This window comes from Mesoplodon mirus (assembly GCF_964341445.2).
Source record: "Mesoplodon mirus genome assembly, chromosome: 2".
Taxonomy (NCBI): domain Eukaryota; kingdom Metazoa; phylum Chordata; class Mammalia; order Artiodactyla; family Ziphiidae; genus Mesoplodon; species Mesoplodon mirus.
The window spans coordinates 48,121,050-48,147,928 of NC_138977.1; the positions used below are offsets into that span (position 1 = coordinate 48,121,050).

At 37.4% G+C, this 26,879-nt stretch overlaps 1 protein-coding gene across 4 annotated transcripts in view; it reads right to left on the bottom strand.

Annotated features, from left to right (window-relative positions):
* Positions 1–12,949, bottom strand: part of MTHFD2L (methylenetetrahydrofolate dehydrogenase (NADP+ dependent) 2 like) — a 137,184-nt gene extending 124,235 nt beyond the window's left edge. For 2 of the 4 annotated variants that reach the window (XM_082602905.1, XM_082602906.1), the window contains exon 1: positions 12,675–12,949. In XM_082602905.1, the coding sequence (XP_082459031.1) occupies positions 12,675–12,817 (143 nt within the window). In that variant the 5' untranslated portion in view covers positions 12,818–12,949. Of the gene's footprint in view, positions 1–6,263; positions 6,427–10,313; positions 10,854–12,674 lie in introns of those variants that run through there. The other 2 variants (XM_082602908.1, XM_082602907.1) reach the window with 2 other exon arrangements.
* Positions 12,950–26,879: the final 13,930 nt, after the last annotated feature.

Consider the following 26,879-nt stretch of genomic DNA (forward strand, 5'->3'; position numbering starts at 1 on the left):
GTCACTTCTCTGATTAATCGGGTAACATCTGAGCATAAATTAAGGAAATGAAGGAATATGTTATGTGGTTATCTGGAGAAAAGAATTTAGGCTAAGGAAAATACACCGCAAGTACAAAGGACGTTAGGCAAGAATGTGCCTGGTATGTTTGATGAATAGAAAGAAGGCCAGTGGCTACAGTAGAAAGAACAAATGGACCAGAACAGGACATGAAGTCAGAGAAGTAGTGTGACATCAGATCACATAGGGTCCTACAGGCATTCAGAAGGATGTTGGCTTTTATTACAAGAAAGAAAGCCATTTAGAAATTTTGACCTGATTTTCATTATTCAGTGATAACTGGTTAAAATGTGGAGGAGAGACTCTATGGGAGGAAGGGGCAAGTGGGGACACCAGTTAAGAGGCTAGTGTGGTATCCTAGGCAAGAGATGAGGGTGGCTTGGGCAAGGGGGGTAGCAGTGGAGATGCTAAGTAGTCTGATTCTGAATCTATTTGAAGGGTGGAGCCACTGGAATTTACTGAGATTGGGTATAGGGTGTGAGAAAAAGAAGTCAAATATGACTCCCAAATTTTTGACATGAAAAACTGAGGAAAGGAAGTTTTTTTTTTTTTTTTTTTTTTTTTTCTTTTTGCGGTATGCGGGCCTCTCACTGTTGTGGCCTCTCCCGTTGCGGAGCACAGGCTCCGGATGCGCAGGCCCAGCGGCCATGGCTCACGGGCCCAGCCGCTCCGCGGCATATGGGATCCTCCCAGACCGGGGCACGAACCCGTATCCCCTGCATCGGCAGGCGGACTCTCAACCACTGCGCCACCAGGGAGGCCCGAGGAAAGGAAGTTTTAACTCAAATCCAAACATCCTGTAGCTTACATGCCTCTGCATGAGCTTTCTTTAGCTTCCCTGTGCTCACCAAGTCCCACACTACACATAGCTGCATTTAAATTTATCACCTGTGCTAGGTTCTCACTTCTGGGCCTTCACATACACTATTCTCTCGACCTAAAACACTCTTCATCCTCCTTCTCACTTCTCTAACATCCCTACCAAATCTGTTCCTCCTTCACTCCCACACAGTCCTCAAGTCTCAGCTTGGAAAGCACTCTGGGAAATGTTCTCTGACCCCTTCAACCTGGGGATCTGCCTCTTATATGAGTGCCCACAGCACCCAGCTTTTACCCTCATGTAGTATCTTAAGTCCTTGTTAAAATTAGTCTCCCCCACTATACTCTAAGCTGCGTAGGACAGGAAGCTTATATTTACAACGACATCCTTAATACCTAAGAGTATTTTGCACCTTGTGTTTATCAAATATTTGTGGAATTATCGGAGTTAAATTGTTTATTGTATTATAATTTGTTGGAATTACTATGCAGCCACTGAAAATAATAATTATAAAAACAGCAATATGTGAAAATGCTCATTGCATAAAATTAAGTGAAGAAATTAAATGAAAAATTGTAGGTACATAATTATAATTTAAAATGTGCATGCATATGGCCAAAGATTAAAAATAAATATGCAAAATAAAATGGTGAGATAGGTAGTATTCTGGATATTTGTCTTTCTATCTTAGAACATTTTAAAGTGCTATCAAAACAGATCTTGAATTATATTAAAAGTGAGTAGATGCAAAATATCTATAAAACACATGAAAAGAAAAAATAATAGTAAAATTAACAAACTTACCACCCAGTTTAAGAAAGATATTACCATTGTCATTGAAATTGTCTTTGTAATCCTCCTCTACCAAAACCTGATCCTCTCCCATAGAGTTAAACACAATCCTGAAATTTGGGTTTATAATTGCATTGCTTTCCTTTCCATTCCTTTCTTTTATCATTTAACCTAATGCTTATATCTATAAATATTAAAAATATAATAATATACATTATTTTTAATATAATGTAATATTATACATATGTATACTATATATGATAAAGTATAATATAGATGATATATATGATATATATCACATTTACATATGATATAAATATAAAATAACATGCAAAATTATAATATTTCGGGCCTCCCTGGTGGCGCAGTGGTTGAGAGTCCGCCTGCCGATGCAGGGGATACGGGTTCGTGCCCCGGTCTGGGAGGATCCCATATGCCGCGGAGCGGCTGGGCCCGTGAGCCATGGCCGCTGGGCCTGCGCGTCCGGAGCCTGTGCTCCGCAACGGGAGAGGCCACAACAGTGAGAGGCCCGCATACCGCAAAAAGGAAAAAAAAAAAAAAAAAAAAATTATAATATTTCTCTAAGGTTTACACCCAGGGATGGAATTGCTATATTATAAGATACATTTATGTGTGTTCAATTTATGCCAACCTGTTTCCAAAGTGGTTGCACTAATTTATAAGTCCACCAGTAGTGTTTAAGAATTTCTATCGCTCTACTTCCTTGATATTGTCAAAGTTTTTAAATTAACCAATTAGCTAAACGGCATTTTGTTGCGGTTTTACTATGCATTTCCCTAATTACTAGAGGTTGGATGTCTTATAGGTTTATTGGCCATTTGGAGTTCCTCTTCTATGGGATGCCTGTTCCTCTTCATTGACCATTTCTCTAATGGATTATTAACTTGTGCCTAATTTGTAGTAGTTATTTATGCATTCTGAACATGAATCTTGTATCAAGTATACCTATGTATCAAGTATCACCTGTATGTGGCTTGTGTTTTCACTTATTATATGGTTACTTTTGATGAAAAGTTCTTAACTCTAATGTGAAAACCATCTTTGCCTCTAGAGTTTGTACTTTTGTCTCTTAAGAAAACCTTCATCTTTGACAAAATTTCTTTTACAGAACACAACAGTACTCACAGTTGATGAGACAGACTGGCTAAGGAACTGCCAGGAACTTTCTGAGGATCTCTACAGGCTAGATCTAAAAATCTCACAGGGTTGAGCTTCCCTGGTGGCGCAGTGGTTGAGAGTCCGCCTGCCGATGCAAGGGACGCGGGTTCGTGTCCCGGTCCGGGAGGATCCCACATGCCGCAGAGCAGCTGGGCCCGTGAGCCATGGCCGCTGAGCCTGCGCATCCGGAGCCTGTGCTCCGCAACAGGAGAGGCCACAACAGTGAGAGGCCCGCATACCGCCAAAAAAAAAAAAAAAAAAACTCACAGGGTTTAACAAAAACATCTAGAAAGTGGTTCTGCCAAGCCTCAGTTAAGAACCACTTATTTATGCCCCCATCATTCTCAAAGCAGGAATCCCCACTCTAGTATTCTTGATAGGTGGTCAGCTACTTTCAATATAAAGAAACCTATGAAGCATATGTACTTGAAACTGGTCATGGAGCAAGATATCCATAATTGTATGCAAACAAGCTATAATCTACCAACTAAAGCATAAATTGATAAATTAAAAAATACTGTACACATAAACTCACTTATTATAACTAAATTACGAAGCTATTGTGAAGTTTATATTGAATACAAAAACTTGAATGTACTATCTCTTCATTGCCTACATCAGATTTTAGAAATAAGTGTTTAAAAATCTATTTTGTAAATGAGCCAAAAAGACCTAAAAGTGTTGCATTTTGTTCAAAATGTTTGAAATTGTTAACATATTCAAAAAATAGGCCAAGACATGGTGGGGGGGGGGGCTTCAGATTTGAAACTTTTAGTGAATTGCAAATACCGAAACCAAAGCTTACAAACAGAAATGTACCCCTTCAAGCACAAAGGAAGTACTGAGCTAATTAAACAATGATGCTTCAAACAATATACAAGCAATTTTGAAATTCTATTGTTGTGGGTTGAATTGTGTCCCCAAAAAGATATGTTCAAATCCTAATCCCTGGTACCTGTGGCTGTGACCTTATTTGGAAATAAGGTATTTGCAGATGTAATTATGATGTAGGATGAAGTCATACTGGAGTGGAGGGGACCATAAATCCAATATGACTGCTGTCCTTAGAAGAAGAGAAGACAGAACTCCACGTGAAGACACAGAGGCAAGATGGCCATATGACCACAGAGGCAGAGTTGGGGTTAGGCAGCTATAAGCGAAGGAAAACCAAGGATTGCCAGCAACAAGAGGCTAGGAGAGCATGGCTCTGCAGATTCCTTGATTTCAGACTTGTAGCCTCCACGGGTGTGAGGATAAGTTTCTGTTGCTTTAAACTGATGGGGTCGCGAGCCACAACTACTGAGCCCGTAGTGCCTAGAGCCCGTGCTCCACAACAAGAGAAGCCACCGCAATGAGAAGCCCACGCACCGCAACAAAGAGTAGCCCCCACTCGCAGCAACCAGAGAAAGCCCGCGCACAGCAACAAAGACCCAATGCAGCCAAAAAATAAAATAAATAAATAAATAAATAAATAAATAAATAAATAAATAAAATAAACTGATGGGGTTCAGGGCAAGCTGCCCCAAGTTGTGCCACTCTGGCATGCAGATTATTTCCAGCTGAAAATAACCAAGGCCTAATAGACTCCAGAAGAAACCTCTGAACTTCCCCCTAAATGCCTAAAAGAACTTAAGATAGAAGGCCGGTTCCAGGAAGGAGCTATCACAACAGGTAACTATTCTAAAGTATGAACTAGGTGTGGTAGACAAGCAGGAACCTAGCAAGGCCTGTTTTTGATCAAAGTCCTCTGTGTCCCACTGTCTCTAGATGGCCCAGCAAACGTTTGTTCACCGAACATTTAACTCTTTTCATCTTCCTGTGAATTACCTTACTTTTCTTTTAAGTCCCAGACCCTTACCTTCTTCTTCTTAGTCCAGAATAACATATATACCTCATCTTGCCTTACTATCTTTGGAATTCTTCATGTTTATGTGAATTCCCTTATGTACTTAATAAATTTGGTTTTCTCTGGTTAATCTGCTTATGTCATTTTAATTGCCAGCTAAAAGAACTAAGAGGAAAAAAAGGGGAGTATCCCCTCCTTCACAAAGCCATCTAGTTTGTGGTACTTTATGACAGACTTAGTAAACAAATACATCTATAATCCCAATTTAAAATATCCCAATTTGTGGGAAGAACTTTTGATGACTATTTTTCATTGAATAAATTTATATTTTGTAATGTAATGGAACATAATTGAGAAGACCTATCATTTTACTGCATCTAAATATGGCAAAATATTTTAAAAATCATAAATAGATACATCTTATTTGATGACTTTTATCTTAAATATTTGTCAAAGAAAGGTACTTTGAAATGAGACATGAAAATAGCACTTGTGAAAATATTTAGGCTGAAACATCTTCATGAAAAAAACTAGAACTGAGACTATGTTCAATTTAGAAGAGTTTGCTCTGAGTTTACCAGGTGCTTTAGCATCTGTAGAGAAAGTATTTTTAAAACTAAAAATACTGCTGTCTAAAGAAAAGAGTAATTTGTAACTCACAAGAAAATACAGCAAATTTAATTTTTAAATTAAGCGTTAAGTTTGGGGTTTTTTTCCAGAAAATTATCAGTATCAAGGCATTAAACGAAGATATGGCTAATAAAGTGATTCAAGTTCAGTTGCCCTTGAACAACATGGGTTTGAACTGTATGGGTCCACTTATACATAGATTTTTCTTATTAACTAGGTACCCTAGTACAACACGATTCTCAGTTGGTTGAAACTGAGAAGGCAGAACTGCAAATACAGAGGGCCACCTGTGAAGATTTCTGACTCTCTGGAGGGTCAGCATCCCAAACCCCTGCATTGTTCAAGGGTCAACTGTATGTATATGTACCAAGAATGTGTCATATGTTAAAAGTTAACAGTCGCATAATTAACATAAAAATGTAAATGTGTTAATATAAAATTAATATTAAAAATTTAAATCGTTTTAATGTATAAGGGTATAAATTATATTTTAAAATGTTAATTTTGAAAATAGTTTTCAATAGAACTCTTATAGGTCGACTAATATAAGTCAATAAATATTCTAAATATGTAATTTTCATTACTTTAATGGGGTTTTTCTACTCTTAAAAATGTGGTTTCGTCAAAAAATTATATACTGACATTGCCATTAATACACATCAAAAGTGAAGTTAATTTGACGCCTTAGATATCTTTCACACAATGCACCCTGTCATTACTTGCTCAGGTGACATCTCCTGCAAAGGCAGAAATGTTGCAAGTCACCCCCAAAGAAGGCAGAACAAGGAGCTCTCCCTTTCAGCACTTTATTCTCCCCTCCATTTCTGGGCTAGCACTAAATATGGCTTCATTAGGAAAGAATAAATCATAATGAAGGGGCTAGGGAGGAGAGTTGGCAGTAGGGCAGCACAATGCAGTACAAATTACTCACCCAAAGCCAGTAGTTCCGAGTGTCAGCCCTGGTTCACCCTTAGCAGATATAATGAAGTTGGACAAGTCACGTAACTGCTTTCAAAGGCATGCAATTTCCTCATCTATATAATGGGAATGGTCGGCTAAGAGTTGATTGGCTGATTTGTAAAAATGGCTCTCCTAGTTTCTGTTAAGAAACAGATGGAGACATATTCAGAGAACCAGAAGTAATATGTGACTAAAAAGCCATCAACATTTAGTGTTGTTTCTATGAGCTTATTTACCTATTTACTTTCCAGAAAATAAACTGCAACCATCCTATTCTACAGTTCCAAGACTTAATTAAATTTATAATTCCTGGAATTAAATGAAGTTAATTTAGTTTAACTAACTAAAACAAAGTAGCAAACAGGAGGGAAAAAATCACTACTTTTCTTGTGTATCTAAATACTCCTTCACAAAACAGTAAAATAACAAAATCTGCTCAAGATCAACAGTGTATTTAATTTGTATACTTCACATCTTGCTTCTGCATCTATGTTTTAATCTCATTTCCAACCACAACTTTAATTAGAGATGCAATAAACTGTTCTATGATCTATAAAGATGAAAAAGCCAAATACAGTCATTAGCAATTCAAATATCTCTGTAAGTCCTTAGCATAGTTTAATCGCTTTGTATCTTAGAGCATAATTTTAAGATTTTGAGTTCAAATTAACTATACAATAGAAATGAAAGAAACTCAAGGGAACCAGGGCAAAATTACATATGGAATAAAACCAACCAATCAGTAGTACTTGGGAGCTATTCGAAGTAAGTGAATGTTTTTTTAAAGTAAATTAATACTTAGAAATGTTAAGTTTATGGCCTTTTAAAAACATTTAATTTCACATCCTAGATACTATCTTACACCGTGAAGTAATTTTATCAGAAATTATACTTTTATAAGTCAAAAAAGGTAAAGCAAGTTCTTTTAATGATGTGTGATTCTGTTATTCAATTTTGTAACTTAACTCTTTCAGGACACTAACCTGTAACTTAGAACATCAGTAGCAACCTAAACATCCATAATTTTTGCAGAAAACATCTAATATGCTAAAGTTTGTACCATGAGGACCCTTGGGCAGTCTGTTGAATCCGATGTATATCTTCTCAGAACAATCTTTTTTAAATGTTTAACATAAAATACACAGGTTTATAAGGAAACCAATTTTATTGAAATATTGTTATCACTTTTTTTTAAAGCGTTAAATAAAAGGATCTAGTGGCAAGTCTAATTACTACCATAATACCAAAGTAGTGGTGAGTGTATATGATGTTTTGAGATCTCTGCATCAACTGTTATTAAAATATCTATGTTTTCACTGGCAATATCATAAGTACTACTAATATTACTGTGATTTGAGGCCAACATTCAACATTGAAGAAAATGCTAAGTTTATTAGAGGTTAGTGACCTCCCATCTAAGTTTAGGGATCCCCTAAATTCTATCCATTAAGTCCCAGGCTAAGAGACACCCTGTATTAAGGAAATCTAACTAGACAATTTTTAAGATTGATATGCAAAATCAGTTTTCTTGATTCACAAAAGTTCTACAGGATTTAATAAGAGTTTTCAGAAAGAGGAAAAGCAAGAGGGAGATATGTCAACAATTATAAATTGCTTGTAGAGTAAAGCACTGGATAGATCATGCAGGTTCAAATCCTGTCTTCACCATTTATTAATTGTGTTATCTTGGATAAGTTACTTAATGTTCCCTTAAATATTAATAAGAATTTATTTTTCAACAATACAACTGGATTATTCAAAGGCAAGATGATATTCATTGCAGAGTTAATGATAAAGAGCTGAAGTGGGAAGAGGAAACATATATTTTAAACTATAATATGCCCTCACTTTAGAATTACGAATCTTTGAATAGTCTCTTGGCTCTAGGCACATTCTTTAATGAAAGTAATTATAGAAACCCAAGTAGAGTTCAGATCATTAAGTGAACAAACCTGGCTGGTATGATGTTTACAAGAACATGACCTGAATCTGAGAGTAAATTATTTCATGTTTCAAGGACTAGACATTAAACAACAGCAAGATGGTTAGGTAAGTTAATGGTCACTTGACTTAATATGATGCAGCCAATAAAATGTTAACAAAAACAATGGCAACATAGAAAATGCATATGATGTAATATTAAATGGAAGAGCTGGATAAGCCTTCTTGGATACTATCCAACCCTGGGTTCTCCTTTGACGCTAATTTAGGTTTGGATTATATTCCATACACGAATTAGGTAGGGTTTTTCTTCTGGTCCAAATTGCACTTCTTAATAGTAAATCTCACTTATTAGTAATCATTAATTTATCCCACTCATGGACAGTTCAGATTTCACCCAAGCTCCTATGTCTTTAAGCATCCTTTCACAACTTAATCACCCCTAAGCCAAACTATTTTAAAAAATCTTCACTGAGCTCCATTGAATTCCATGAAGAGTATGTAACCATGGAAGATAATCTGGTGGGTTTCTTTCCTGCTATTTTTTATCATCCCATCAGGGTATTAACATGAAAGGATAATATAACTTCAAAACATCTGAAAAACAAAGATATGGGTCATTAAAGAAACTGCTAGATTATTACTAAAACCATGACTGAGTAACAAGATCTGAGATTAGTATTAGTCTCCTTTGTTCATCTATTGATCCAGTTTAATCAGAAAACTTGATTTTGGAGACATTACGTTAGAACACATTATCTCTGAACAGCTGGGACACAGACATAAAACTAATATATAAGACACTAAATGGTGAAACTTTTAGTTCTAAATTTAAAACGACAAAAGAACTGCTTAGAAATAAAAACTATCATATCTCATTTTCATTAGAATAGGTAAGGCATTAAGATAGGAAAATCACACTGTTTGCCAGCAAAATAAAATATGCCTTTGAGAAACTGCCTTTGCTAGTCACTGGGACTAACTCTATCTTCGTTGATATAATGCTATAGAAAATCAGCTTTACTAATGGTCCTAACTGGAGTCTGGGTCCTTCAAGCTTCACATGAGGATAAAAGGATCTTTAAATCAAATAATTCTATAGCAGAGAGAGAAACTGAGTAAGTACTAGAGGAGAGAGTCTAAAGAAAAATGAACAGCCTTATAAATAAAATTTGTCTTTTAAAAATTAATAAACTATACACTCTATAAGACATTATTATTTAAATAACATAAACCGCTTATCTCTTACTAGCTCCAAAAATGTAGTTTGTTTTTTTTTTTTTTTTTTTTTCCGGTACGCGGGCCTCTCACTGTTGTGGCCTCTCCCGTTGCGGAGCACAGGCTCCGGACGCGCAGGCTCAGCGGCCATGGCTCACGGGCCCAGCCGCTCCGCGGCATGTGGGATCTTCCCAGACCGGGGCACGAACCCGTGTCCCCTGCATCGGCAGGCGGACTCTCTACCACTGCGCCACCAGGGAAGTCCCCAAAAATGTAGTTTTTTAAAATGCTGGCCTAGCTGCAAAAATGATAAAGCCATTGGCAGTGAGACACAAAGGAAAGGTGAGGCTTCCAAAAACAGCTGTAGGTCAGTACACAAAATTTTGCAAATGCTGAAAGGAATCATAGTAAGACAGGGAAAAAGGGGAAATCTGCCAAGTTAATTTTTTTTGGAATACTGAGCAACAGCATAAATATGGAACAAATGCTTGGGATATCCATTTAGTTACTAAAAATGAGTTCAGGCAATAAAGCAGCGTTTAGGGAAGCCCCCGCTGTAGAACACCTGCAAATCTGATTTGAGCACGGCATTAATATACAAACTCTGTTAACCCTGCCTCCGAAAGGGACAGACTGCTGCCCAGCTCCAAACACTGAAAAACACTGGGCCGGACTCATGTGATGTTTACAACCCAAGTACATTTTGATTTGTAAACTCCTCACACACTGAGGCAAAATTGGAAAATTTAATCACCAAGAATTTTTTATTTGTAACTTTTTGGCTGTTTAGGTAATTCATTTTAAGAAACAATAAGCTGCAACAAATAGAAGGGCTATTTATTTCTTTGACATTAAATATATTTTCTTCCAATTAATAAATAAATCTATTTGTTCATGAGTAAATGGGAAAAAAAACAGCAAATTTTAAAGGGAAACCATTGAGATATAAATATTAAATGATATCTCAAGGTTTTGTAACTTTCAAATTCTGTCAAACATTATTTCTTGAAATTCTGCTTATTAAAAAAAAAAAACTTCTCCACTAAAAAAGTATTTATATATTCCATTACTACAGGTATCTAATTAGCCAAAAATATAAAAAATAATCAAAAATACTTTTTCATTTAAGGCTCTGTACCAGAAACTGGTAATAAATCTGTTAATTGAGAACAGTCAATATCATTGTGGAAAGAGTTTATCAAACTCAAAGACACTTTTCAGAAAGAATAACACTAAGGCTCAAATTTTAAGCCAATAGGATGATGTCAGACTTAAACCACATGCACTATGAAGAACTAGACAACTAATGAGTCACTACATATTAAAAGAGATGACTGAGGATGGGGACAAGTGGGGAGGCAGACAGTGGCGACCTCTGGAAGATGGAATCTCTTCTCTCTGCTGGTCCTAGAAGAGAAAAGAGACACCAATGAGCATCGACACACTGTCTGCATTCCTCCCCACCCGAGACCCACCAGTCCACAGGTGTTTCTCAACCTTACAGCCAACCTCACCTTCATATATGGTACTCAGTGCCAAGAGGATGTCAAAAACACCACCCTATCCTAACCTAATTAGTACTGCCTTGAAAAAATTAAAACCTATCAAAGGTATTATTTATTTTTATACAGATATAATCTGCATCAAATGGAGCTGAAAGCAGCTGGGTTGAAAGCAATGCTTCTTTATATTAAAATAGCTTTCCAAAATTATTGCACTCAATTACTTTAAGTTACAGAGGTCATTAATTCAATTTAAAAAGATCTCAATTATCCGTATGTGTGGCGCATGTGTGTAGCAAGTGACTTCAATAAGATGCTGGGGTTTTAACTGTCGTGGCTCTCATTCAATGTCCTTGGAGAAGATAGGGTGATGAGGTTGTCTATTTACATCAGCTGACAAAGGGAAATTAACCAACTTATACAATTTGAAAAAGGTTACCTTCACTCTGGAAAGAAGCCGTAAAATAACTGAAATTCCAAAAATAATTATCTAAAAGAGGTGACTAGAGTGCATAATTCCTTCAAACCTGTAATACAAATAGGATTCTATAGAATCTGCTTTTCCTAGGTTGTAGAGTCGATAATTCCAAAGAACTAGCAAATTTTTTCAGACACCATGAGAGCTTCCACAATCATAACTCTGAGTCACTGCTATTTTTTCACATATCCACATGTCCATATTCTATGGACAAGTAGTCCATAGAAACCTCATCCAAAGTAAACCCGATAGGGAATATTTTTTTTAAATTTCAGTCACTCAAGACTAAGGTCCAAATATATACAATGAAGAGTTAATCAATTTAAGTTAAAACAGCAGTAGCTATGTTTCCACATTGCCTATCTTTACTTTCTTCCAGGTACAGTGCTGGGCATTGGGGATACAAACAGACGAGTAAGACACAATCTCTGGTCACATGAAACCGCAGTGAAAGCACGTTACTGGAAGCCCTTAAAGTCTGAAAACAGAATCTCTTCTGGACTCACTGGCTCTGGGTCAAGGGAGTATATTTTTAGCTTCTTAGATTTGAGTTTGTAGCTACAAGTAGATGACGGACGGGCGAAGTGTTCCTATTTGTGCAGAAGAGTTAAACCCATACTCACAATCTGCCAGCCAGCAACAAGGTCCAAAGAGATGCAGTGAATCTAAGACTGAGCACGTCAATCTAAGACTACAGAGATTCGAGAAGCGACATACAGAAAAAGACTGAGAAGTCAAGATTAATGCCTTATTTTGTGAAATCATTAAGAATTTTACAGCTGGAAAAGACCTCAGTATTACCACCAACAAAGAAAGTCAGAAACTCAAACACTACTAAACCATCTGGCCATCGCCCACTCCTTTGTTTACGAAACACAACAATAACCCAAACCAAAACAAATGCTTCAAACAAGCAGACCACGTGTTTCTAGGGCCTCTCTCCTCTGGGCCTCAAAGGTCTTCCTCAGTCACTCAACCGCACCTGCTGCAGTTCCAGGGAGCGCAGATCACGTCCAAGTTGCCTGACTTGAGGCCGATGCTACCCGCCCGCCCGGCCCTCAAGGCCAAGTTCGGGGCCAAGGCCGGCCTAGCCCCAAGCCCCGCCGCGCCGCACGGGTGCCCGGAGACCCCGGCCTCACGCGTTAGGGCCTCGCCCGCGCCAACGGCCACCGCCCCTCCCACAGCCAGCGGCTTAGCACCCGGGAGCGCCCTGACCCGAGGAGGTCCAGCGTCCGGGAGCACTCGTACCTCAAGCCGCTGCTCCGAAAGCCCCGGAACGCGCGCCCGTTCGTTCCCGGCGCCGCCAAGAGCGACACCGCGCTCCGGCCCAGCGCCGACACTCGGCCCAGGCGGCCGCGGAACAGCCAGAAGGCGCGGGCCGACACTGTCATGGCCGCGAATCCCGGCTCCAGGACAGAGGCGCCACCTCCCGCCGCTCCGGTCCTCGCAGCTGCAGGCCGGGCTCTGCCCCGACCGGGCTCGGCGGGAGAGCGAGTCCCTCCAGCCGAGAGTTCCCGAGGGCACCACGCACCGGTGGGGCCAGGAGCCGAGTGAGGGCCGGAGGCGGGGCCGAAGGAACCCCTGGACCGTCAGGGGGCGGGGCCGGGACGCAAACCCTAAGCTGGGAAGAGTACTGGCAGGTGTGTCTAGAGACTGTTGGCTTGGGATGTGGCCTGGCGGCGACTCGGCTTCTCACCCACTGGGCACGCTGCTGATGTGCCCATAGCGAGGACACAGGGAAAGCGTCTAATCAGTTCAAGCAGCACTCCCCCTTTCTTCCAAACCAGAGCTCCGCCCCACAATCGGCTACCTGGAATTTCATTAAAAGCAAGAAGGGTGTTACAGGTTCTCTGTTTCCCTTGGTGAGACCTTGGGATACCTTGAGAGCAGGAGAAAGAAAGAAAAGTGTATGTGTGGAGGGAGGAGGAGGACCTGGCTGAGCAAGCCCTGCACCTAAGGATTTCTATAGCTCTACCTTATCATCTCCACTTTGGAGGGGAAAAACTGGCCAATGCCTATTATTTTCTAGAGTCTGTGATCAAGGTTACACAACCTAGGAACTGTGTTATGTGGTGAATTTGTAGTGAGAAAACAGAACATCAGCTCCCTTTGAAAAAGTAAAAATCAGAATGGCCATTCATTATGCTGGGATATGTTAAGAGATGAAGTGAGGCATGCTTTTAAATTTTGAGTTTATTTGAGCAAAAATCAATTTGAATCAGGCAGCATCCAACCTAGCAGATAGAAAGGAGTTTTAAGGAGCATGTCTTTCACAAAATGAAAGACTTGTAGGCAGAAGGGAGCAGGAACAAGGAAGTTATACTAGACAAATAAGCGGTTTGGGCATTGCAAGTTTACTTCCCTTTAAGGGATGGCAGGGGTCAATCAGACATCTTCTCTAACTAGTGATAATAATGAAGAAGGAAACAGACAGAAGTATCTTTATGCCCTTGAATTAAGTCTTTTTTTTTAAATTTTTCCTGTAGTCTGGCCTAAGTGATAATGCAAAATATAGAAAAAAGTGTGCACAAAACGAAAAATACATAACTGAGAAAATTAAAAATAATTTACATGTTAAAAATACAGGGTTATTGGGACTTCCCTGGCTGTCCAGTGGTTAAGACTTTGCCTTCCAATGCAGTGGGTGTGGGTTCAATCCCTAGTCAGGGAGCTAAGATCCCACATGTCTCGCGGCCAAAACACCAAAACATAAAACAGAAGCAATATTGTAACAAATTCAATAAAGACTCTAAAAATGGTCCATATCAAAAAAAAATCTTTAAAGAAAATACAGGAGTATTTTTGTGAACTGTTCTATTCATTAAATTAAAAGTCATAAAAATATCAGTAGTATTAGCTAGCAGTTCCTGTAGTCTTATTCTGTTCCAGGCACTCTTCTATGTCCTTTACATAGATTGCTTCATTTAATCTTCACAATAGTTCTGGGAGGTAGAGTCTCTTATTGTTTCCATTTTACATATTATAAATTTGAACTTCAAAGAAATTAAGGAACTTGCACAAATCTACAAGTCTAGTAAGTGGTACATCCAGGAATCAAAGAAAATCACTTTGATTCTGTAGGTAAAAAAATAACAAACTTCTAATAATCCATGGGACAAAGAAAACATGAAAAGGAAAATGAAAAGAGAACATATCAAAATTGAGCAATGCAGCTAAAGCAGTACTTTTGGAGAAGTTGGAAGCCTTAAATGCTTATTTTAGAAAAGAGTAAAGGTCTAAAATCAATGGTCTAATAATCTCTAGGTCCATCCATGTTGCTGCAAATGGCATTATTTCATTCTTTTTTTATGGCTGAGTAATATTCCACTATATATACATACCACATCTTCTTTATCCATCACCTGTCGATGGACATTTAGGTTGCTTCCATGTCTTGGCTATTGTAAACAATGCTGCAATGAATTTGAGGTGCATGTATCTTGTCCAATTATGGTTTTCTCTGGATATATGTCCAGGAGTGGGATTGCTGGATCATATGGTAGTCCTACTTCTAGTTTTTTAAGGAAACTATTCTCCATAGGGGTTGTACCAATCTACATTCCCACCAACAGTGTAGGAGGTTTCCATTTTCTCCACACCCTCTCCAGCATTAGTTTGTAGACTTTTTGATGGTGGCCATTCTGACTGGTGTGAGAAGATACCTAGACTCACAGACTCCGAAAACAAACTTATGGTTACCAAAGGGGAAAGGTGGTGGGGGAAGGCAAATAGGAGTTTGGGATTAATATATAAACACTACTATATATAAAATAGATAATCAACAAGGACCTATGTATAGCACAGAGAACTCTACTCAATATTCTGTAATAATCTATATGGAAAAGAATCTGAAAAAGAATGGATATATGTATAACTTTGCTGTACACCTGAAACTAACACAATATTGTAAATCAACTATACTCCAATATAAAATAAAAATTACATTAAAAATAAAATAAAATAAAATCAATGGCCTAAGCTTCTATCTTAACAAATTAGAAAAATAAGAACAGTTGAGCTAAAGGTAAGAGCTAAGTTATAGAAAACAGAAAAACTGCAGAGGAAGTTAATGAAATAAAAAGCAAATTTTTGTTAAAGATCAATACAATTGATAAACTTTCAGTTAGACTAATTAGAGAAAAAGAGACTGTAGGGAGGCAGTGCATTCCTACATGTTTTCGCATTCCTACTTGTCTTGCTGAGTGTTAAGACTAGACCCTGACCACTTTTTACCTGGGCCATTTCTCAGGGGTCTTCAAGGTAATTCTGAGAGTTGAGGTAAATTCTCCCTGTGTACAAAGAGAATATTTGCTTACTGCTTGCCAAAAAAATTGATGGACTCCTTAAGCTCAGAGTTCCTCTTCTGTGGTGCAACCCACTACCCATGCAGGCTTCATCTGGTCTTCCACATCACCCTGTGGTATGTGGGGACTGGGAAAATGGAATGATGATGTTAATACTCCAGCAGCTATGTTTTTTGGTCAGTATCATTTGATCACACATGTAAGGGTTTAATCCTGAGCTCTCTATTCTATTCCATTGTTCTATATGTCTGCTCTTTGCCAGCACCACATCTTTTGATAAATGTGGCTCTGTAATAAATTTTTAAATCAGAGAGTGTGAGACCTCCAACTTTGTTCTTCTTTTTCAAGATTGTTTTGGGTATTTGAGGCCCTTTAAGATTCCATATTAATTTTAGAATGGATTTTTCTACTTCTTCCAAAAATGGCATTGGGACTTTGATAGGTATTTCATTAAATCTGTAGATTGCTTTGAGTTATATTGGCATTTTAGCAATAATATGTCTTCCAATCCATGATCACAGAATGTCTTTCTATCTATTTATGTCTCCTCTGATTTCTTTCAACAACATTTTTCAAATTTCAGTGTAAAAGTCCTCCTTGGTTAAGTTTATTTTTAAGAATTTTATACTTTTTGGTGCTATTGTAAATGGAAATATTTTCTTCATTTTCTTTTTGGAATGGTCATTTTTGGCAACTACTTTTGCTGTAACAAATTTCTTTGTCTCCATCCAGCAGTCTCATGTCTTCTGTAAGTATTCATAAAACTGTAGAGGGCTAACTTATTAGACTGTAGATAGGGCACAGTTAATTCCCTCATAAAGACAAAAATTATCAACATAGAGAATGAAAGAGGAGATATCACTACAGATATAAAGGCATTAAAATGTTAATAAAGTAATAATATAAAAATATTTAATGAGATGGTAGTGTGGGAAGACACAGAGTTACTGTCGCCCCACAACTAGGGTGCCTGCCGGCCGCTGGTGGAGAACTCTGACCCCCAAGGAGACGGGAGGAACCCCAGAGTGAACCAGTAGGACGTAGGGGGGCCGAGGGTGTGGGAGAAGTGGAGCCCAGACAAGATTGGTGCCCCTGAGGCGGGGAGATCAGGAGAGGCAGGTAAGAGGGACTCTCTGGGAAGAGAGGGAGCAGAGTGGTGGACAATCGCCTGGACCACTTGGGCTGGGGAGCCTGCTGAGCTCCCGGATGGGTCCCCTGCCCTCCAAGCCCTGCCTTCCTCTCCTCTGCCCACATTGGTCCTGGGGGCATACAAGGGAGGCCAGGGAGATCAGGAGAGGCAGGTGGAAGGGGCCCTCCCAGACCCCAGAACAGGAGAGGAGAGGAGAGCATTTGCCCTACCCACTCAAGCCCAGGAAGCCTGCTGGGCTCCCAGGTGAAGTCCCCTGCCTTCTGAGACAGGGGTGGAGGCACGCCTGGGCCCCTTCTGTTCCTTGAGCCTAAGCCCCACCCTCCACAGCCCCCAGGGTCTTTTTCAGCCCTGTGGGTCTTAAGCATTGGCCCCACCCACTGCCCAAACCTCGCCCTTGCTTAGGCCCCACTATCCACAGCCAAGGCCTTCCCTCCTACCTTTTTTTTTTTCTCTTCCCTCCACTTTTTTTTACTATTGTGGTATTGATGTACCTTCTGGCTGTTGATTCATCTATATTATTATTTTTACATTCTTTCTAACATATCTGTTAGTTGCCTAGTCTAATTTTATTTTTTACTTTGTTATTGTCCTCTCTCTTTTTTTTTTTCTGCCCCCAGTAGCTTGCGGAATCTTAATTCGCAAACCCGGGGTCAGGCAGAAGCTCCTGCGGTGAGAGCTCTGAGTCCAACCCACTGGACTAAGAGAGAACCTCAGACCCCAGGAAATATTCATTGGAATGAGGTCTCACTGAGCTCCTCATCTCAGCACCAAGGCCCAGCTCTGCCCAATAGCCGACAAACTCCAGTGTTGGTAGCCTCAGGCCAAACAACCAGTAAAAGAGGAACATGATTTCACTCATAAAAGAAAAAAAAAAAAAGGAGATAGCAAAAAAACATGTCACAGATGAAGGAGCAAGGTAAAAACCTACAAGACCAAATAAATGAAGAGGAAATAGGCAATCTACCTGAAAAAGAATTCAGAGTAATGATAGTAAAGATGATCCAGAATCTTGGAAAAAATATGGAAGCATGGATTGAGCAAATACAAGAAATGTTTAACAAAGATCTAGAAGAACTAAAGAACAAACAAACAGAGATGAGCAACACAATCACTGAAATGAAAAATACACTAGAAGGAATCAATAACAGAATAACTGAGGCAGAAGAACGAATAAGTGAGCTGGAAGACAAAATGGTGGAAATAACTGCTGAGGAGCAGAATAAAGAAAAAAGAATGAAAAGAATTTAAGACAATCTCAGAGACCTCTGGGACAACACTAACTGCACCAACATTTGAATTATAGGGGTCCCAGAAGAAGAAGAGAAAAAGAAAGGATCTGAGAAAATATTTAAAGAGATTATAGTGGAAACCCTCCCTAACATGGGAAGGGAAATAGTCACCCAAGTCCAGGAAGCACAGAGAGTCCCATACAGGATAAACCCTAGGAAAAAAACACCAAGACACATTTTAATCAAACTACCAAAAATTAAATTCAAAGAAAAAAATGTTAAAAGCAACAAGGGAAAAACAAAAAATAACATACAAAGGAATCCCCATAATGTTATCAGCTGATTTTTCAGTGGAAACTCTGCAGGCCAGAAGGGAGTGGCAAGATATACTTAAAGTGATGAAAGAAAAACACCTACAAACAAGATTACTCTACTCAGCAAGGATCTCCTTCAGATTCTATGGAGAAGTCAAAAGCTTTTCAGACAAGCAAAAGCTAAGAGAATTCAGCACCACCAAACCAGCTTTACAACAAATTCTAAAGAAACTCTTCTAGGCAGGACACACAAGAGAAGAAAAAGACCCACAAAACAAACCCAAAACAATTAAGAAAATGGTAATAGGACCATACATATTGATAATAACCTTGAATGTAAATGGATTAAATGCCCCAACCAAAGGACACAGACTAGCCAAATGGATACAAAAACAAGACCCATATATATGCAGTCTACAACAGACACACTTCAGACCTAGGGACACATACAAACTGAAAGTAAAGGGATGGAAAAAGATATTCCATGCAAATGGAAATCAAAAGAAAGCTGGAGTAGCAATACTCGTATCAGATAAAATAGACTTTAAAATAAAGACTGTTATAAGAGATAAGGAGGGACACTACATAGTGATCAAAGGATCAATCCAAGAAGATATAACAATTATAAATGTTTATGCATGCAACATAGGAGCATAGGAGCATAAGGCAAATGTTCACAACCATGAAAGGAGAAATCGACAATAACACAATAATAGTAGGGGACTTTAACACCCCACGTACACTAATGGACAGATCATCGAAACAGAAAGTAAATAAGGAAGCACAAGCTTTAAATGACACAATAGACCAGATAGATCTAATTGATATTTATAGAACATTCCACCCCAAAGTGGCAGAATACACTTTCTTCTCAAGTGCACATGGAACATTCTCCAGGATAGATCACATCTTGAGTCACAAATCAAGCCTCGGAAAATTTAAGAAAATTGAAATCATATGAAGCATCTTTTCTGACCTCAATGCTATGAGACTGGAAATCAATTATAGGAAAAAAACTGTAAAAAGCACAAATACATGGAGGCTAAACAGTGTGCTACTAAATAACCAAGAGATCACTGAAGAAATCAAAGAAGAAATAACAAATTACATAGAAAACACGATGACCACCCAAAACCTATGGGACACAGCAAAAGCAGTTCTAAGAGGGAAGTTTATAGCAATTCAATCTCACCTCAAGAAACAAGAAAAATCTCAAATAAACAATCTAACCCTATACTTAAAACAACTAGAGAAAGAAGAACAAAGAAAACCCAAAGTCAGTAGAAGGAAAGAAATCATAAATATCAGAGCAGAAATAAATGAAATAGAAACAAAGAAAACAATAGCAAAGATCAATAAAACTAAAAGCTGGTTCTTTGAGAAGATAAAATTGATAAACCACACTCATCAAGAAATAAAGGGAGAGGACACAAATCAATACAATTAGAAATGAAAAAGGAGAAATCACAACTGACACCACAGAAATACAAAGGATTATAAGAGACTACTACAAACAACTATATACCAATAAAATGGGCAACCATGAAGAAATGGACAAATTTTTGGAAAGGTATAATTTTCCAAGGTTGACCAGGAAGAATTAGAAAATATAAATAGATCTATCACAAGTAATGAAGTTGAAACCATAATTAAAAATCTTCCAACAAACAGAAGTCCAGGACCAGAGGGCTTCATGAGTAAATTCTATCAAACATTTAGAGAAGAGCTAACACTGATCCTTCTCAAACTCTTCCAAAAAATTGCAAGGGAGAAACACTCCCAAATTCATTCTATGAAGCCATCATCACCCTGATACCAAAACCAGAAAAAGATATCACAAAAAAAGAATATTATAGACCAATATCACTGATCAACATAGATGCAAAAATCCTGAACAAAATACTAGCAAACAGAATCCAACAACACATTAAAAGGATCATATACCATGATCAAGTGAGATTTATCCCAAGGATGCAAGGATTCTTAAATATATGCAAATCAATCAGTGTGATACACCACATTAACAGATTAAGGAATAAAAACCATATGATCATCTCAATAGATGCAGAAAAAGTTTCGACAAAATTCAACACCAATTTTATGATAAAAACTCTCCAGAAAATGGGCATAGAGGAAACCTGCCTCAACATAAATAAAGACCATATATGACAAACCCACAGCAAGCATCATACTCATTGGTGAAAAACTGAAAGCATTTCCACTACGGTCAGGAACAAGACAAAGATGTCCACTATCACCACTCTTATTCAACAGAGTTTTGGAAGTCCTAGCCACAGCAATAGGAGAAGAAAAAGAAATAAAAGGAATACAAATTGGAAAAGAAGAAGTAAAACTGTCACTATTTGCTGATGACATGATATTATACATAGAAAATCCTAAAGATGCCACCAGAAAACTACTAGAACTAATCAATTAATTTGGTAAGGTTGCAGGATACAAAATTAATGCACAGAAATCTCTGGCATTCCTAGACACCGACAACAAGAAATCAGAAAGAAATTAAGGAAACACTCCCATTTACCTTGCAAGAAAAAGAATAAAATACCTAGAAATCAATCTGCCTAAGGAGGCGAAAGACTTGTACTCAGACAACTATAAAACACTGATAAATGAAATCAAAGATGACATAAACAGATGGAGAAATATACCAAGTTCTTGGATTGGAAGAATCAGTATTGTGAAAATGACTATACTACCCAAAGCAATCTGCAGATTCAGTGCAACCCCTTTCAAACTACCAGTGGCATTCTTCATGGAATTAGAACAAAAAATCTTACAGTTTGTATGGAAACACAAAAGACCCTGAATAGCCAAAGCAATCCTGAGAAAGAAAAACAGAGTTGGGAGAATCAGGCTCCCTGACTTCAAACTATACCACAAAGCTACATTAATCAAGACAGTATGGTACTTACACAAAAACAGAAATATAGATCAATGGTACAGGATAGAATGTCCAGAGCAAAACCCATGCACACATGGGCACCTAATTTATGACAAAGGAGGCAAGAACAAGAACACACAATGGAGAAAAGACGGCCTCTTCAAGAAGTGGTACTGGGAAACCAGGACAGCTACATGTAAAAGAATGAAATTAGAACACTCCCTAACACCATACACAGAAATAAACTCCAAATGGATTATAGACTTAAATGTAAGACCAGACTCTATAAAACTTTTAGAGGAAAATATAGGAAAAACACTCTTTGTCATAAACCACAGCAAGATCTTTTTTGACCCACCTCCTAGAGTAACAGAAATAAAAACAAAAATAAACAAATGGGAGTTAAAAGCTTTTTCACAACAAAGGAAACCATAAACAAGACAAAAAGACGACCCTCAGAATGGGAGAAAATAGTTACCAATGAAACAACAGACAAAGGATCAATCTCCAAAATATACAAACAGCTCATGGAGCTCATATCATAAAAACAAACAATCCAGTTAAAAAATGGGCAGAAGACCTAAATAGACATTTCACCAAGGAAGACATACAGATGACCAAGAGGCACATGAAAAGATGCTCAACATCACTAATTATTAGAGAAATGCAAATCAAAACTACAATGAGGTATCACCTCACACTGGTCAGAATGGCCATTATCAAAAAAACTAGAAACAATAAATTCTGGAAAAGGTGTGGTGAAAAGGGAACCCTCCTACACTGTTGGTGGGAATGTAAATTGATACAAGCACTATGGAAAAAAGTATGGAGGTTTTAGTTAAAAAACTAAAAATAGAATTACCATATCACCCAGCAATCCCACTACTGTGCATATACCCTGAGAAAACCATAATTCAAAAAGAGATATGCACCACAATGTTCATTGCAGTTCTATTTACAATAACCAGCACATGGAACCAACCTAAGTGTCTATTGACAGATGAATGGATAAAGAAGATGTGGCACATATATACAGTGGAATATTACTCAGCCATAAAAAGAAACGAAATTGAGTTATTTAAAGTAAGGTGGATGGACCTAGAATCTGTCATACAGAGTGAAGTAAGTCAGAAAGAGAAAAACAAATACTATATACTAACGCATATATATGGAATCTTAAAAAAAAAATGGTACTGATGAACCTAGTTGCAGGGCAGGAATAAAGAGGTAGGCATAGAGAATGGACTTGATGACATGTGGTGGGAGGGAGAAGCCGGGGTGAAGTGAAAGTAGCATTGACATATATACACTACCAAATATAAAATAGTTGGCTGGTGGGAAGCAGCAGCATGGCACAGGGAGATCAGCTTGGTGCTTTCCGATGTCCCAGAGGGGTGGGATAATGAGGATAGGAGGGATGCTCAAGAGGGAGGGGATATGGGGACATGTGTATGCATATGGCTGATTCACTTTGTTGTGCAACAGAAACGAACACAATATTATGAAGTAATTATACTCCAATAAAGATCTATTTAAAAAAAAAAGGGTGGGATGGAACCACGGGCCAGCCATGTGCCCAGGGCAGCCATCAGCCAACCTCCACCAGGGGCACGCACTCCACATGAGGTGAGCAGGGCTGTAGTACAGGAACACTGTTCAAGAGGAAGCGGGTAGCCTTTTGAGTAGAAAGCCTGGAAACTCCAAAAGCATGTCAGGTATTGTAACGAGGAGAAAGGGATGTGTCACTCTGGGGAGAACATGTTTTAGTTCTTGCTGCCCTTTGCACGTATAGGCTTTGTCACCCACTAGTTAGTTCATTTTAAAACAATGTAATGAGAGAGGGTGGGAGGCACAAACTATTAAGATAAGCTCAGAGATGTATTGCACAACACAGGGAATATAGTCAATATTTTGTAGTAACTGTAAATGGAAAGTAACCTTTAAACATTGTATAAAAATTAAACAAAAAAATTAAATTAAAAAAATGAAACAGTACAGTGAAAAAAAATTAATAAAATATATTTGGCAACCTAAATAAAACAGACAAATTTACTTAAAAACACAAATCATCAAAAGTTGACCCCAAAAGAAATTTAAAAATTGAATAATTCCATGAAAGTTTTAAAAATCAAATTACTAATTAATTATCTTCTGACCAAGAATCTCCAGGCTTAGTGGGCTTCATAGATGATTTCTCTCAAACATTTAATAAAGCAATAATAACAATATTACGTGAATCTCTCAGCAAATAGAAGAGGCAGGAACCTTCCCAATTCATTTATAAGGCCACTATTGCCCTGATACAAAAGCATTACAAGAAAAGACACTATAGACCAGCATACCTCAACAACAAAGTAACAGAAATCTTCAAAAAATTTAATAAAACAATATATAAAAAGGGCAATATATCATGATCAACTGAGGTTTATCCTGGGAATGTAAATCTGGTTCAACATTCAAAAATCAATCAATGTAATTCACCATAGCAAGAGATCGAAGACGAAAAAAACAATGATGATCTCAATAGATGTAGAAAAAGTATTTGACATAATTCAACATTCATCCATGAAAAAAATTTAAAACTTGCAGAAAACTATAAATAGAGGAATATTCATCAAGCTTATAAAGGACGTCTATGAAAACCCACAGCTAATGATGGGTTCACTTCGTAGTGAAAGATGCCTAAGATTAACAGAAGACAAGGATGTCTGTTTCCACCATTACTATTCCATACTGCTTGTCTGGGGCTGACTCCAAAAGGGTACAAAAGAACTTTTGGGGGTGATAAAAATTTTCTATATTTTGCTTGTGGTATTGTACATGGTCTATACATTTGTCAAAACTCAACAAGTTACACACTTAAAATGGAAAATTTCATTGCATGTAAATTTTACCTCAATTAAAATTGATTAAATACAGGGCTTAAGCATTTGTTGATTCTCCTCAGAAGTAATCCACACATGTAAGGTTTTATATATCTTTTCTAGATATCTAGAAAAGAAGCATCTTTTTCTAGATATCTAGAAAAGAGGCCTCAATAAGAAGTCTCTCTTCTAGATAGCTAGCTAGCTAGATATGGATAAATAGATAGATCTACTAGATAGATCCATAGTATAGTCTATCTATATCTGTCTGTCTATCTATATCTATCTATCATCTAACTATCCATCCATCTCATGTTGATTTTCCATAATTAATTTGACCACTAGAGGGGGCCCATATTCCATGAGCACAAAAGTGGCAATGATTTTAAAAAGCACTGGATGTAAATGCATAGAAAAGAATAATGGATATGAAAAGTTTTCATGAGCATATTTGTAAGAAATTTTAATAAAACTTGGTAAAACCTTTTCTGGCCATAATAATAAAGAAAATTAAAATGTTACTTGTGGAAGAGATAAAGCTTCTTTCGCTAGTATGTTTAAATAGTAGACCTGATCTTGACTTTCATCTAGATGTTGTGGGTCGTTTAAACATAACCTTGGAATTTTTTTTAAATAAAGGTTACGAAGTTATACATGTTCATTACAGAAGATTTGAAAGTTACAGAAAATCTGAATGAAAGAAGAGAAAGAGGAAGAGAAAAATCAAAAGTACAGTTGTCACTATAGTCACAATCTGAAAATAAGAATGCTATCAAAATTTGAGTGTATTGCCCCAGAGATTTTAGTGTACATATTATTTTTACTTGATTGTAATCACAAATAACACAAAGTTAAAATTTAACCACTATTTGGTATCTTAACCATGAAAATGAAGTATAAATGAAATAATTGTACAGAATGTAGAATGCTCATAATTACATTAACTAATGCTCTTTGAAGTGTTTTTAAACAGTACTCAATTCAAAAAGTCATAATAAAGGCTTATTAATATTTAGTAGTCACATTAAAATGTCCTTTGGTTTCTCTAACCTTCTTATGCAGGAAATCTGAGTCATTACAACAGGAAAGGGGAAGGGAGTGGATGACAAAATCCTTTTTCCTTATCCTAAATAATCTCCACTTAACTTGTTAGAGGGAAAAAAATGTAATTTATGAGCAAGAAAAAGTCTTGGATAAAAAGCACATTTTTTGACTTATTTACATATTGGTCATATGGTGCATTTCCAAAGAAAAGGAAACTGTACATGCATTCCAACTCAGCTTTATCTTGCCACATAACAATAATTTATTCATTCTTAAGTAGAGGGGACAATGAAATGGATGATAAACAATAGGTTTTGAGCTTTGTTGGAACTACCTGTAATCTTATTAAGATGCATTTGTCACAAAAGAGTTATATGTAGATTTTAAATGATGGAGAGGATAAAAGGAAGAGAGCTAATATGAATGTTAACAATTATATTAAAATAAACAGTATCTACTAATGTTTATTTTAAACTTAATATATTCCTGGTATGTTAGGTACTGTGTTACATGCATTACCCTTTCTTCATTTAATACTTACAACAGCTCTATAAGGGTTTAAGTGGAACTCCTATTTTCCTTCTCATTTTACAAATATAGAATCTGAGGTTCTGAGAGGGTAAGTAACTTTTTCAAAGTCACAATTAATATGTGCTAAAGTTGGGGTGCACACATAAGTCAGGTCTGGCTATAACAGAAATACCTTTAACCTACACATTCTTATTTTCAGGAATTTTACACATAAAGCCCTTTCAAAACAGAACTTTTTGCCACTTTAATGCGTATCGCCATCAACATGTTGTATTCAAAGACACCTAAAGAAATAATTTAAAATAATTGATATTTACTTCAGTCCCTGAAAACAAACCCAAAGTACAATTTCTTTCCTAACACAAAAGATGAGGGTCTTGGTTTAAAACTACTACTTTATCAAATAACAATATAGGGAATGATTTATTCTTGTAATTATGATTGCTATTGTCTCCATTATCCAGAGGCTATTATATTTTGGTAGCTATAACATTATTTATATACACAGATAATTGTAGTATATTAATTTGTTCTATAAGACACCTTTCTGGTACCATATCTGAGTGGAAATGAAACTCTTTCTTAGCCTCTAAAATTAGAAGAGAATAAGACACATCCCCATGGTATTCTTTATTGATGCTTTTTAACTGATATGGTGTGAAAATGAGTAAATTTAGGAATTATACCTTAAGGCACAAAACTGTTGTATTTATTTATGAATATACAAATACAGTGATTTAAAAATTTTATTTAATAACTATTCAGCACATACTATGTGCCTATATTAACAAACTGACAATGAATTAAATTATCTGTAGTTATTGCTAAAGATAGATTAAACACCCATTCTAGATTTTTAAAGCTCTTAAAAAAATACGATTGCAGGGGCTTCTCTGGGGGTGCAGTGGTTGAGAGTTTGCCTGCCGATGCAGGGGAGATGGGTTCGTGCCCCGGTCCGGGAAGATCCCACATGCTATAGAGCGGCTGGGCCCGTGAGCCATGGCCGTTGAGCCTGCATGTCCAGAGTCTGTGCTCCGCAATGGGAGAGGCCACAACAGTGAGAGGCCCACGTACTGCAAAAAAAAAAAAAAAAAAAAAAAAAAAAAATATATATA